Consider the following 13,084-nt stretch of genomic DNA (forward strand, 5'->3'; position numbering starts at 1 on the left):
GTATAGGAGATTGAACTCAATACCTTGAACTCTCATTTCATTTTTTTTTTAACTTGGGACCATTGTTTTACCACTTCAATCATAGCTCCACTTCCAGCTTTTTGCTGATTAATGAAAGTCTCATAGACTTTCCTGTCCAAGCTGGCTTCAATCCATGATCTTTAGATCTCATTCTCCTAAGTAACTGAGATTACAGCTATAAGGGACTGCCACCTGTCTTATAGTTTCTTAGTTATACAAAGTTTGTGCAAATTGGAGCTCTTGGTCAAAACCGAGTTTTTCTGTAGATTTGCTTATAGTAACTTAACTTTTTCTTCTTACATAGATGATAGATACATAGATACATAGATATCTATGATATGAATATCTAAGAAAATTGATATTGCTAATGTAGTGGATTCTCCTTACAGTGTATGACTACATACAAATGCAGCATATCCCCACAAATGGAGACCACATCAGAGTGAGCTCCGGGTGTCTTTTTAGCTGGTACAGGGGCCTATGCAAGAGAATTATTTATTCTTCTGCCTTGTTTCTTCTAATGGTGATAAAGAAACTAGAAAGTTCCCATGGAAGAAAATAACCATTCCATAGGAATAGGGTAACCATCTTGTTCAGTAAAATGTTTTGAATCTTATTAAGGCTTTTTTTGTTGTATTTTCTTTACAGAGAACCTTAAGCCATTGTAATTACAATGGAAATGAAATTCAGGGAAAATACTATCACATAAGCATGAGAAATGGTCTCATTACAGGTATCCAATTCTCCACACTTCATTCTTGACAGCTACTCTTTCCCTTCTCAATAATAGATATATATATTTCAGCACGGTGGGTCTGCAAATACAACATTTTGTCCCTTGAATTTATTTCCATGTTCTTTGTTTCTCTTGTTCACTTTCTAATTGATGAAAGTTTGGTCAGTAAATTTCCGGTAAAGAATTTTATCTGTCGTCACTATACTGTGAATATTCCTTCTTGTCTGCCTGTCTCTTAGCATCCTTAGTGAATCCATGTTCAGATGCCATCCGTCTCTCTTCATGTATTGTGATATCCATGGAAGGTCATCCAATGGGAACACCACATGCTTCTCTTGTTAGTGAACACTTAAAATCCAGGAATCTGCTGAGGAAATAGCAGGAAACAGGAGCTTTTGTCATCTATGTTCCTCCCATTCTTTTTCCTTTTTTTTTATTCCCACTAATGCCCACTGCCCAATATCTGAGGATTTTTAATGTATACACAGAACATGGAGACTTCAAAGAGTGCAAGTGAATGAACCAGGAAAGTAAGGTTTACCTGTGAGTACATCAGTTCTGCCAACGTGCCCTCACATGTATGGTGGATACAGCAAAATACAGAGTTAGGTTCTGTGAGGGGCACAGAGATAGGCTTAATAGTTTGTCCCAGGGAAGGTGGTTTGTATATAATAGAGAATTTGCTAAAATAGCTGAATTCCAGCTTGGAGATCGTTCTCTGCAAGAGAGGGGAGGCAAAGTGTTGTCAGAATTCAGTAAGTAGGAGAATACGTTCAACAAATACTACCAAGCCATCAAAAGCAGGACTAGGGCTGCCTCTGACACATGGGTAGAACTTGAACCTAAAGTTGTTAGGGGAAAAAGTCCTAGAAAAAGAACCACAGGTGTAAAGACCTTTAAGAAGGAAGGGAAGGAAGGCATTTCTACTGGCTAGTACATCCATTGATGAAGGAGAGTAGTAAGCATACAGTTAAGAAAGGAAGGTGAACTCACTCATAAATGTCTATGATTGCTGTGACCTTGATTGAATCTATGATTGACTGACCTTGGGCTCACTAACCTCACTTGCTGGCACCCTACCACTTAAGCCACGCCTCTAGCCCTGCTTTTTGCTGGTTATTTAGAGATGGAAAGGAGGCTCACCTGCAAATACTGGCCTTAAACCATCCTTCAGATTTCAGACTCCTGAGCAGCTAGGATTATAGGTGTAAGTCTGTACTTGGCTCAGAAGAACTTTTCCTGGACCAGAAGCATAGCTCAATGATAAAATACTTAGGTAATATGCACAGGGTCCTGGGTTCTGTCCCTAAGAACCACAGCAAAGTATTTTTCTTCATCATATACATTGTTTTCTTTGTATTTGCTTCAGATATATCTTAAGACATTCATTTAGCAAGGATTTGTCAAATGACTGCTCCATTAATGATCCTGTTGACCACTAAGAATCAAGAGAGTAAGAAATAGTCCTTCTTACAGAGGCTTGAAGTCAGGGCCTCAGATTATCTATTTTATTGTTCATGGATGGTACTATCCCACTTGAGCTATGCTTCCCACCCAACTTTTTGCTAGTTAATTGGATATGGTGTCTCTAGTCTTTTCTGCCCAGGCTAATTTTGAACCTAGATCCCCTATATCTCAGCATCCTTAGTAGCAAAGATTACAAGAGTGGGAAATCAGTGCCTGGATAAGAAAAAGTCCTTACTCTTGGGTACCTCCAGTAAGAGATACCTTCTCATCATCTCCTTGGTGATGTAATAACCCTAACTGCTTAATATTTGATCAGTTTTTTCTTTGATCACATGTATCAGTCACCTGTGGTTCTTTTTGTGGTTAACTTTTTGGGTATCTATTCTGATGGGCTTCCCGCACTCTATAAGGATTATGTGGCTGCCCTTCCTCATGTTGACTGTATTGAATGGTCTTTTCCATGGAATTTTCTTTTGCACAGAAAGTTCTCAGATATTTATCTTACTTGTATTTCAGGATGTTTTACTTTTTTATAGTCTGTGACTTTATTTTTCACTATTGCATTAACTGCTATAAGATAGTTCTGAGTTCAAGTTGTCAAAGTCAGCAGTCATTGTTGAGCTTTCTGTGTGATGCTAGGGACCACTGTGGTACAGTGCAACCAGAGTGGGCTTTACAGTCAGACTACCAGGTACAGAGTGTAGCTCATAGCCTTGTTTCTACAAGACAAACTGTCAATCCTGATGTATTTTTGCCTAAGCTTCCTAATTTGGAAAGGTATAGAAATTACACTTTATACTGTTTGATAAGAGTTCTGTCAAGTTCTTAGACAATGTTAGACATTCAAAAGACTTATTTTTCTTCCTGTCTAAATGAGTTACACTGAGACAATTGATCAGCATATTTAATTCATTCATTCACTTAGTCACTTTTGGTGCCAATACTGGGGCTTGAAATCAAGACTTGGACATTGTCCAGTATCTATTTTATTCAAGGCTAACATTCTACCATTTGAGCCACAGCTCAACTTCCAGCTTTTTGCTGGTTAATTGGAAATAAGAAAATCATGGACTGGGCTGGGAAGGTGGCTCAGTGATAGAGTGCTTGCCTTGCATGCATGAGGCCCTGGGTTCGATTCCTCAGCACCACATAAGCAGAAAAAGCTGGAAGTGGTGCTGTGGCGCAAGTGGTAGGGCACTAGCCTTGAGCTGAAGAGCTGAGGGACAGCGCCCAGGCCCAGGGTTCAGGCACCATGACTGGCAAAAAAAAAAGAATCTCATGGATTTTCCTTTCCTAGGCTGTCTTTGAACCATAATCCTCAGATCTCAGCCTCCTGAGTAGCTGAGATTACATGTGAGCCACTGGCACCCTGCTGATCAGCATATTTTAACTTCCTTTGTAATTACAATTATCACCTTGTAATTACAAGTATCATAGATCACTCCACATGGTGTCTAATCATAAACTAGGTTTTAGTTCCATTGGGTTTGCCTCCTAATTGTGTAAAAGGATCTTTTCACATAGTGCAGTGATAGAAATTGGCTAGTTTACAACAATAGATATCAGTATATCAGGAGATATTTTTAAAGTAACAACCTAATAAATCTTTTTTTCCCATTTTGTTCCAATCTGAAAAGCTTTCTCACAGCTGTTTAGAAGCAATGACTCAAGAGTGAATGACAAATCTCAGGCAGCAGAAAAAGCTCTAAAGAGTTTTATAAACAATTACTGCTCTGTGCAGGAAGCTGTGATATCTGCTCTCCCACACACAGTTTTACAAGAAAAACATAAGCCCAACCATTACCCAAAGCTCAAAGTATGAAAGAAAATGGAAGGGCAGTATCTTGTGATGTTAATACCTTCAAAGCTTAGTTTAAAAAAAAAACGTTGGAGACTTCCACTCTTAACTAAGTTATCCTAAAAGTCATCAATTTCAGCACATCTACTCATACCCCATTCAGTGATTATTCTTTTTTAATTTTTTTATATTTTTGAATATTTGTATCATCATCACTAGTTATACAAAGGAGTTGCCATTTGCAAAAGCAGTTTATGAATACAGTGCATGTTGATCAATGTCACTCCTTTCAACATTCAACACCTCTCCCAACCAACTCCTTCCCTCATTCATCCTAATTTCATGTTTATGTATATAATGCATCTTAATCTGTGTCATCACTTCAACATCTTCACCACCACTCTCTTTGACCTACTTCTTCCCTTATATTTCTTAATTCAGTGATATATACAATGATTTCTGGCCTGCATTTTCCCTACTTCTACCATTCATTCTTCTACCCCTCTCTCCTTGGCCCCCAACTTCCTCTCTTGCAAGTACCCATTTCTTGGTACTTATTTTGTTTGGATTTGACTTAGTCTTCTTAGTGTTCTAGTCTTTTTAGTGTTAGTCTATTTATATTCGCCATAGAGTCTATTATACTTCACTTAATTCTTTTGTAACCCCCTGCATGATTATTCATTTTATATTAAAGAAACACACAGTTGACAACTTAGTATTGATGACTTGTTTCCTTATTGCATTACTTGACCATGATTTGAGGAGTTCAACTGGAAAAAAAAGAAAGTATTTCATTAAAATAGTAATAGCACTAATAATTCTCATAGAACTTTTAATGTCCAGATAGTAAGTGATAAGCCTTTGATAGATCTTCTTATCTACAAGGTGTCAGTCACATCAGTAAATGAGAGCAACAACTGTCCTGAATTAGAGCAAAGGCAAGAAAGTAGATTGATTTTTAAGAAAATGTGTATCAAATAACCCAACAACTCAGTTTCGCATGAAAACAGAGTTTTTTTTTTTTTTTTTTTGGGTCCGGTCTTGGGGCCTGAACTCTGGGCCTGGGTGCTGTCCCTCAGTTCTTCAGCTCAAGGCTAGCGCTCTACCACTTGAGCCACAGCGCCACTTCTGGCGTTTTTCTTTTTGCTTATGTGGTGCTGAGGAATCGAACCCAGGGCCTCAGGCATGCAAGGCAAGTGCTCTACCACTGAGCCACCTTCCCAGCCCCAGAGGTTTTGATTATTATAAATTGTGAATGTTCTATATGCCCAGAGTGAAAACGAAGGACAAAGGCAGAGTTATAATTAAAAAATATAATCAAGTTACAAATAGTACATATAGTGGGAATGAAGATTATACTAAGAGTAGTAATCTCCATTCCCAAGAAGAAAAATAATGATGAGTAACTTAACTGAAAAATCTTTGGAGATGTCTTGTGACTAAGTAAAATGTTAAGGTAACTAAAAGAAACTTCCTAAAGCAGTGAGGAATTTTAATTCTCTGAGAAGCAAGACATGAATGAAGTGTTTCACAATAGTCTTTCAACTAAGAATTTAAAGCTTTGGGGATTAAAATCAAAGATAGAGCATTTGCCCAGCAGGTATGATGCCCTGGGTTTGGTCTTAGCAAATCCTCCTTTCACTTAGATGTGTGTGTGCGCACACACACACGTTACTATTTTTAAGAAAAAAGAACAAGGAAGAAAAACTTTATGACAATTGATTAAAATAGATTATCAGTTGGTTAAAAAATATTTTTTTAGTGCTAGTGCAAAACTAGTTGCCAGAGGCTCATGCTTGCAGTCCTACCTACTCAGGAGACTGAAATCTGCGGATCAAGATTCAAAGCCAGCCTGGGTAGGAAAGTCTGTGAGAATCTTATCTCCAAAAATATACAAAAAAAATACTGGAAGTGGAAATGTGGCTCAAGTGGCAGAGCACTAACCTTGAGCAAAAATGTCAGGGACAGAACCCAGGCCCTGAGTTCAAGCCCCAAAGCCAAGTGACACACATACACACACAATTTTAAAAAATCAATTGAAATTTTAGATCAGTACTCTTACATGTCCTTGTGACTTATGTTTTCCTTTGGTTCTTCCTCTGTGGCCTTTCATTAGGATTTCTCATCTCTTCAATTTCACTTTTTACAGTTCTCTCCCATGGAAGTCAGAAGCTATCCAATTGGTCCCCAAATTGAATCTGTGGTGGCTTTATGACCATTCATACCCCTCAAAGTACCATTCTGTTATTCTCTATGCTTGCTCAATGATGGGATGCAGTCCTGGCTGTTCTACCGAGTGGGTTACACCTATCTATCACACTGTAAGGCAGTTCAAAGCCCACCCCATTTGGTCTTGATCTTCTTTGACTTTTCCTGATGTGTGACTCTTTTTTCCATTCCTCCTTGAAAGTCTTCACTATTTTTTATTGTCAATCCTGGAGCTTGAACTCAGGGCCTGGGCACTGTCCCTGAGTTTCTTTTGCTCAAGGCTACCACTCTACTACTTGAGCCACAGTACCACTTCCAGCGTTTTCTGTTTATGAGGTACTGGGGAATTGTCATACATATAACCATAAAAGATGATGCTAATTGAAATGAATTCTAAGATATAGAAACAAAAAAAAGCCCTCCCCAGCACTCTACTACTCCTAGACCTGTTTCCTGGCTCCAGACAGCAAAGCTAAAAGCTTTGCTTCAGAAACATGCTTTCCAATCATCAATGGAAATTCTTCAAGTCTTTTATCATTAAGCCCCTTTCTCAATTCATTTTCCGTGCTCCCCAATGAGCTTTTATGACTCACTTCTGACACCTAATGTGGCTTCTTGTGCTACTGGCAATGGCCAGCTCCTCATAGGATGAGGACCCCTTTGGACTCCTCTGTAGTTCCTATGCAGGGGCTACTTATGATAATTGAAACATCAAAGGGACTTAATAGGGAGGGTTCATTTGAGGCAGTTTCATATGATCAGGATTGTTCAGCTCACAAACACCCAGCACTGTGACTATTGTATGAGGTTTCAACATCTAAGTCTTCCAGGGAGGCCTCTAATCATGCCCCTCCTGCAGCCAGGATATAACTCCAAGTGGGTGACACATTTTCATTCTTCATCACCTCTGTCCATCACTGTTGGCTTTGACATCCTCAAGACTTGATCTCACTGTGCTCATTTCCTCATTAGCAAGGAGCCCAGTACTTTCCCCCTTTTTCTACATCCCTAACTTCTTCCTTCTTCCACAATAAAGCCCTTTACTCCCCTCCTCAGACTCTATTCTACTATAATTATACCCCCTACCCACACACATCACACTATTCCAGGCCCTTCTTTCAACCTTCTCCCTCCCCAGATTTTACAAAACCTCCTCTCCCACCCATCTCCCCTGCTTTCCTTGTTGCTTACTTCACTGGGACAATGAAGCTATCTGCAAGTACCACTCTAGTGCCCTTCCAGACATCTAAGCTCCTGCAAGCCCAGGTGCCTGCAAGCTGGCCTCCCTGCCCTTGTTGCACATGACGTGTCTACACCCTACCCAGACCAGCCCCTTGAGCCGTTCTCCTGCCTTGCATACTGCCCTGCCTCTTCTGACCTCTTATAGGATAGCAGCTCCTTTCTCCTTTGCATCAGCACATTTCCCTCTTGGTTTGATCATTATCATTTGTATTCAAAGATGCTATAATTTCTCCCATCCAAAAAAAGATCAAACCTTTTCGTCCCTGCATTCCTCTCTGGCTTGTGCATCCTCCTGATAGGAGGATGCTGTTAAATGCAAGCCAGGCCATATCTCTTTTTTTGCTCAGGATCCTCCCACAGCTCCTTTCTCTTAAGAGAAAAGCAGCCAAATTCTCCTTCCCATCTATAAGAAGTGACCCCCAGGGTTACCTCTCATCACTTTTCCAGCTCACTCCACGCCAGTGCTGCCTAGTCTTTCAGTCTAAACCTTGCACCTCTTTTCTATTCCTTCCCACTGCACACAAGGCTTCATCTTGGAGATCAGCCTGTCTGACACTCTTCCTCCTACAGTTCTCTACCCAAATGTTATTTTCTCAGTAATTTCTTCTTTGATGCCTGCATCTTAGCAACCACCCCACCTTTGTCCTAACTTATCTCATCCTCCTTGATGCTTGAGAACGCAGACCAGCACATAGCACCAAGGAACATGCCTCCTGTAGCATTTTATCCATGTGTGTCTATCTTTCCCCAGGAGAACATAAGTTCTAGGAGGACAGAGGGCTTTTGTTAGTCCATTTGCTCTCTATGATGCTCCTAAATAGAACAGGACACTGATAAGTGGTCAGAAAGCACTTTAGAATAGTGAAGAATACTTCTGATGTTTCCATCTATGGTCAAGGTCAGCCTGGCACTTATCACTGTAGTATAGACTTTTCCCTTGCCACTCTTACATCAGGATGAACCATGGGCCATTCCCAACCTGGCCTCTCTCCTTCCTCTAACAAGAAATCTGTTCTTTGCTGTTGGCAGCATTAACACTGTTAATAGCTCCAGGCATCAGTGGCCACTCCATGACCTTCTGGGTGTGGATTCTTGGTTCTTCTGGGAATGTCTATGAAGCCAGTTCAGTAGTCAGTATCGAGTCTAGATCTCAGGCCAGAGGCTGAGCACATCATGTTCTCAGCCCGGCTGTCTGCTGTTACTTAATTTAATATTGAGTGTTGGGCCAAAATTGACTGCTTTCTGCCAAGTTGAAAACCAACTAAAATACTACATTGAATAATTCTTCCTTTTTTTCTGAGTTTCTTTTTCCCTGAACTGACTATTGTATCTAAAGTCTTACAGTTTGATAGAAATGCCATCCTCTTTAATTTTTCCCATCATTAAGAAAGTAACTGGAGCTGATAGGAAGGGACAGAAGATTGGTGTCTGTGAGGATCATGCTTCCTAATTCCAGCAGCCTCATCTCTCAAGGCAGTCTGTCTCTTATTAGCATCTTCATTTTGATTCACACCTAGCCAGTTCCTACTGTTAAATGCACACATTAGAGTATTTTCATTGACTTTAAAAGAAACAAAGTATGTAGTTATTAGTAAACAGAATGCGCACAGGAAGAAAAATAAATTGCCTTTCCACGAAGAATTCAAAATTATACAGAAAATAGTGTAACTGTCTATACCATTAGAAACCTGTCCCCCCAAAAAAAAACACAGATGGGGGGTAGGGGAGATAGGACAAAAAGCAATTCTTTTGCCAAGCAGTTTGTAAATTAAATTTTCTGTTAAATTTGTAGTCCTGAGTGAAGAAGGAAAAACACTTATCTTATTTTAACCAAATTTTGTCACACATTATCCTCTGTCCAAGGGTGACACCTCCCAATCACAGGCACATGTTCCCAAAACAGTTTAAGTGGGAAAGAAAAGCACATGTCTAAGGAGACCTAGAGATACTAGTTCGAGAAAAGATGTGGGGCAGAATACAGGAGAAAAAGGCAGGAGCTGTCTGTACCATGAAGGAGGCTAGAACCAGTGATAGCTGCTCATCAGATTGTAGGATGCTGGTGCCTTGTTTCATTCTTTGTGTTTATGTCTCTGCTTCTCCAAAGAAGCCCTAATCAAAACACTGAATCTACCTGAAGATAGGTCACAAGAAGCCTTCTACCTTTTTTTGTTTGATTCCCTGTCCCTTTTTATATGACTGCTATAATAATCACACCATGATTGCATCATTCAGAGAAACCTTTTCTTTTCATTTTTCTTTTCCCTTTCCTTCCTTTGTTTACTTCATTTGTTATGTTGGTACTGGGGCTTGAACTCAAGATCTGGGCACTTTCTATTCAGGACTGCAGCTCTACCACCTCAACCATATCTCCACTTTTGGATTTTTATTGGTTAATTGGAAATAAGAATTTTAAAGTATTTCCTGCCTAGGCTGCCTTTGAACCATGATCCTCAAATATTATCCTCTTAAATAGCTAAGATTTCAGGCATAAGCCACTGGGATCTAGCTGATCCTTCATTTTCTTGACCTGCAACGGGAAATGAATTAAAAGTGAATCCTAAAGAATGGTAATAGTGAGTTTCCCCTGGCTACATAACAATATTCTTGCCCACTTCCTAAATGGGACAGAAGACTAAGAGGTGAACATCTGTCTTTGTACCAAAGTGAAAGAGTCATTCATGGTTCTCCCAGTGCCTAAGTAAAATGCTGAACCAAAGGCAACTAGTTCTTGTATTAAAAGAAGCAAACATCTATTAACAGGACATACTCTTCTCTTACTGAGTTTTGAAATGATTGTGTCATACTAGTTTTTTATGTTTGAATTTTTAACTAAAAGTTTCCTAAATATTTTCCCAAGTATTACACTTAGTAATATGATTTTATTACTAAAAAGGAAACCCTTAAGTCATTTATATATCTAGAAAATATATTTGAAGGACTGATAATTCCTAGCTAGTGAGACAAATGAAATGGTTTCCAGTATGTCAACATTTGAGAGAATACACCATTCTCTTTTATTTTTTACAAGTTTTTTTTTCAATTTTGATTTTGAATGCAAAATCAAAATTAAATGATGGTCTTCAGTTTCTAAATTTAAAATGTTATTTCTTTCTGCGTGGATTTTTTTAAATTCTTCCCTTTTATTGCATGCATGTTTTATCTTTTAAGTTTTTCCTAGCAGTTTACATAATGGGACAGTGTTCAACCATGTTGATCTATGTTTCATGATTTATGTTCCAGTGGTTTCTTTGAGTTGTGTACTTCCAATGTAATTACTGTAAAATAATTGACACTGATACTTTGAGTATTTAACTGGACAACTAGTTGTAGAGATATTCATTCCAAGAAAATAGCAGAACTTTCCCTTGACATTGTCAGAAGTAAAAATTACCTGTAAAGGTTTAATTAGAAGGGTGCATCATTATGACAGTCACTTTGATAGAAAGGTATGTCTATAGTGAAACGTGGGATGAATTTGGCCTTGGATCTTTCATTTCTTATTTCTCCCTGATGGTGGCCATCTTTAGCTTTGGCAGGTTAGTCTGAAGTGGAACTCCTGATGTGAGGTCTCATGTAATATCTTAATGTGAGTTTTCATTAGAGAGAAATGAGATTTATATATTCCTGGAAGAAACAAACACATAGACAGTTACAGCTTAGTACAACCTATTTCTTGGGATGGATTCATTTTAGAATTTGCCAATCTGCTGTGTACAAGGACACAGATGCAGTGATAGTTCAAGTACCAAGGGATGTATGAGAGGAAAATTTGGAGGAAAGAAAGAAAGACCTGGTATAAACAGTCACTCTTAATTACATTTTTATCAACAGAAATTCAAAAGAAATTCTAAAGTACAAGGTTAGGATGTGATGCCTTTCTATTTCCCTAGTAAGGGTAATGTTGGTGACTCAGACACCAAACAGACAAATAGCATCACAACCTGATTGGATGAGGAAAAGCCCTTAAAAATCTATTTAATGATTATAGCCATTCTAACTGGGGGTAAGGTGGTTTCTCAGTGTTGTTTTGATTTGCATTTCTTTTATGGCTAGAGAGGTTGAACATTTCTTCATGTGTCTATTGGCCATCCTTCTTTCCTCTTCAGAGAAGTTTCTCTTTAAGTCTTTAGCCCACTTATTTATTGTTGGGGGATTTAATATTTTGAGTTCCAGGTATATTTTAGATATGAGACCCTTGTCTGTTGTATGGCTAGTGAAGATCTTCTCCCAATCCATGGGCTTTCTATTGATCTTGCAATGTCCTTTGCCATGCAGAAGCTCTGCAATTTCATGCAAGAGTCTGGATGGGAAGGGGAAACAAAGGAGGAGGCTACGATGCTTGATAAGAAATGTACTCATTATCTTGCCCACGTAATTGTAACCCTTCTATACAGTATTTTCACAATAAAAAAAAAGTCTATTTAATGAATTGAGTATTGCATTCCTAATATTTTTCATTTTGAACTCAAATCATTTAGGAGAGGAAATGGATATTTCATCAAACATGGACTTGACATTCCATCACATTACATTATAAGCAGGACAAAACAACTGTATGTTGGATATAGGCAGGCAAGAAAGCTGAGCCATAGCCTCCACTCTGAGGCCCTGGTTATCTCACTTAAACAGATATTAAACATGGGTGCCAGTGGTGTTACCACCAGCTGCTTCCCACTTTGTGAATAAATTGCTTAGAAGGAGCCTTTTGCCTACCAGATGTGACCTAGATTCAGATTTCTAAAGGCAGGAGGAAAAAAAATTCTATTGTATCAAAAAAATAAAAGAAAGAAAACAATTGCTGGTAAAAATGCATGGTAAATGAGCTTATCTCACTTTTCCAGGTGTTGGAACTAATATGTTATGGAATTATTGCTTCATTTATGAAAAATAATAGAAGAAAATGTTCCAGTAAATCACATTTGGATAAAGGCTTAGGGATAGCTATTGTGATGTTATTAGCAAGTTTTTAAATGGCAACAAGAGCAGGAGCCAAGCGAGATAATAAAAATATTTTAAAACTGTATTTGAGAAGACTTTCTTCTAAAAGGGTAAGATGCGGGTATGTTATGGTTTAGTAAAATATTGAAGAACAACATGAACAATTACAGCCCTTTCAGTGTATATGAAAGCTGTTTAAAAATAACGAAGCTTTCTGTCTGCTAGCTCTGATAAGTCTTATTACTCTGTTAAATGCAGCAACATTTTAAAAACTGTAACATCCTTATTCTCTCTTACCCACTCTATTTTCCTTTTGTTATTTCCTTTCACCTTCAGGAGCTGCCACTCCAAAACCAGTCCCAGAACCAGAGAAACAAACAGACCATACAGTTAAAATTGCTGGAGTCATTGCTGGCATCCTGCTGTTCGTTATCATATTTCTTGGAGTTGTGTTGGTAATGAAGAAAAGGTGAGCTTCTAGCCAAGAATCTAGTTATATCCAGTTTGTTTGTTCACAGACTCTGTGTGTGTGTGTGTGTGTGTGTGTGTGTGAAAATTTAGAATTACTGAGTTGGCATTGGCCACCAGGAACATCTGTGACTCTGTAATAATTAACATTTTTCATCATCTAGCATTCAAAGTTAACATATTTCATCATCTAGCATTCAAAGTTA

General features: G+C 38.6%; 1 protein-coding gene across 1 annotated transcript in view; it reads left to right on the top strand.

Annotated features, from left to right (window-relative positions):
• The window catches only part of Ptprm (protein tyrosine phosphatase, receptor type, M), an 819,406-nt gene that overhangs the window by 546,037 nt on the left and 260,285 nt on the right, over positions 1-13,084 (top strand). Inside the window, exon 14 of the mRNA XM_013027176.1 lies at positions 12,747-12,879. Coding sequence (XP_012882630.1) covers positions 12,747-12,879 — 133 coding nt within the window. The remainder of the gene's footprint in view (positions 1-12,746; positions 12,880-13,084) is intronic.

This window comes from Dipodomys ordii, unplaced genomic scaffold, assembly GCF_000151885.1.
Source record: "Dipodomys ordii isolate 6190 unplaced genomic scaffold, Dord_2.0 Scaffold100, whole genome shotgun sequence".
In the NCBI taxonomy this organism is placed as follows: Eukaryota; Metazoa; Chordata; class Mammalia; order Rodentia; family Heteromyidae; genus Dipodomys; species Dipodomys ordii.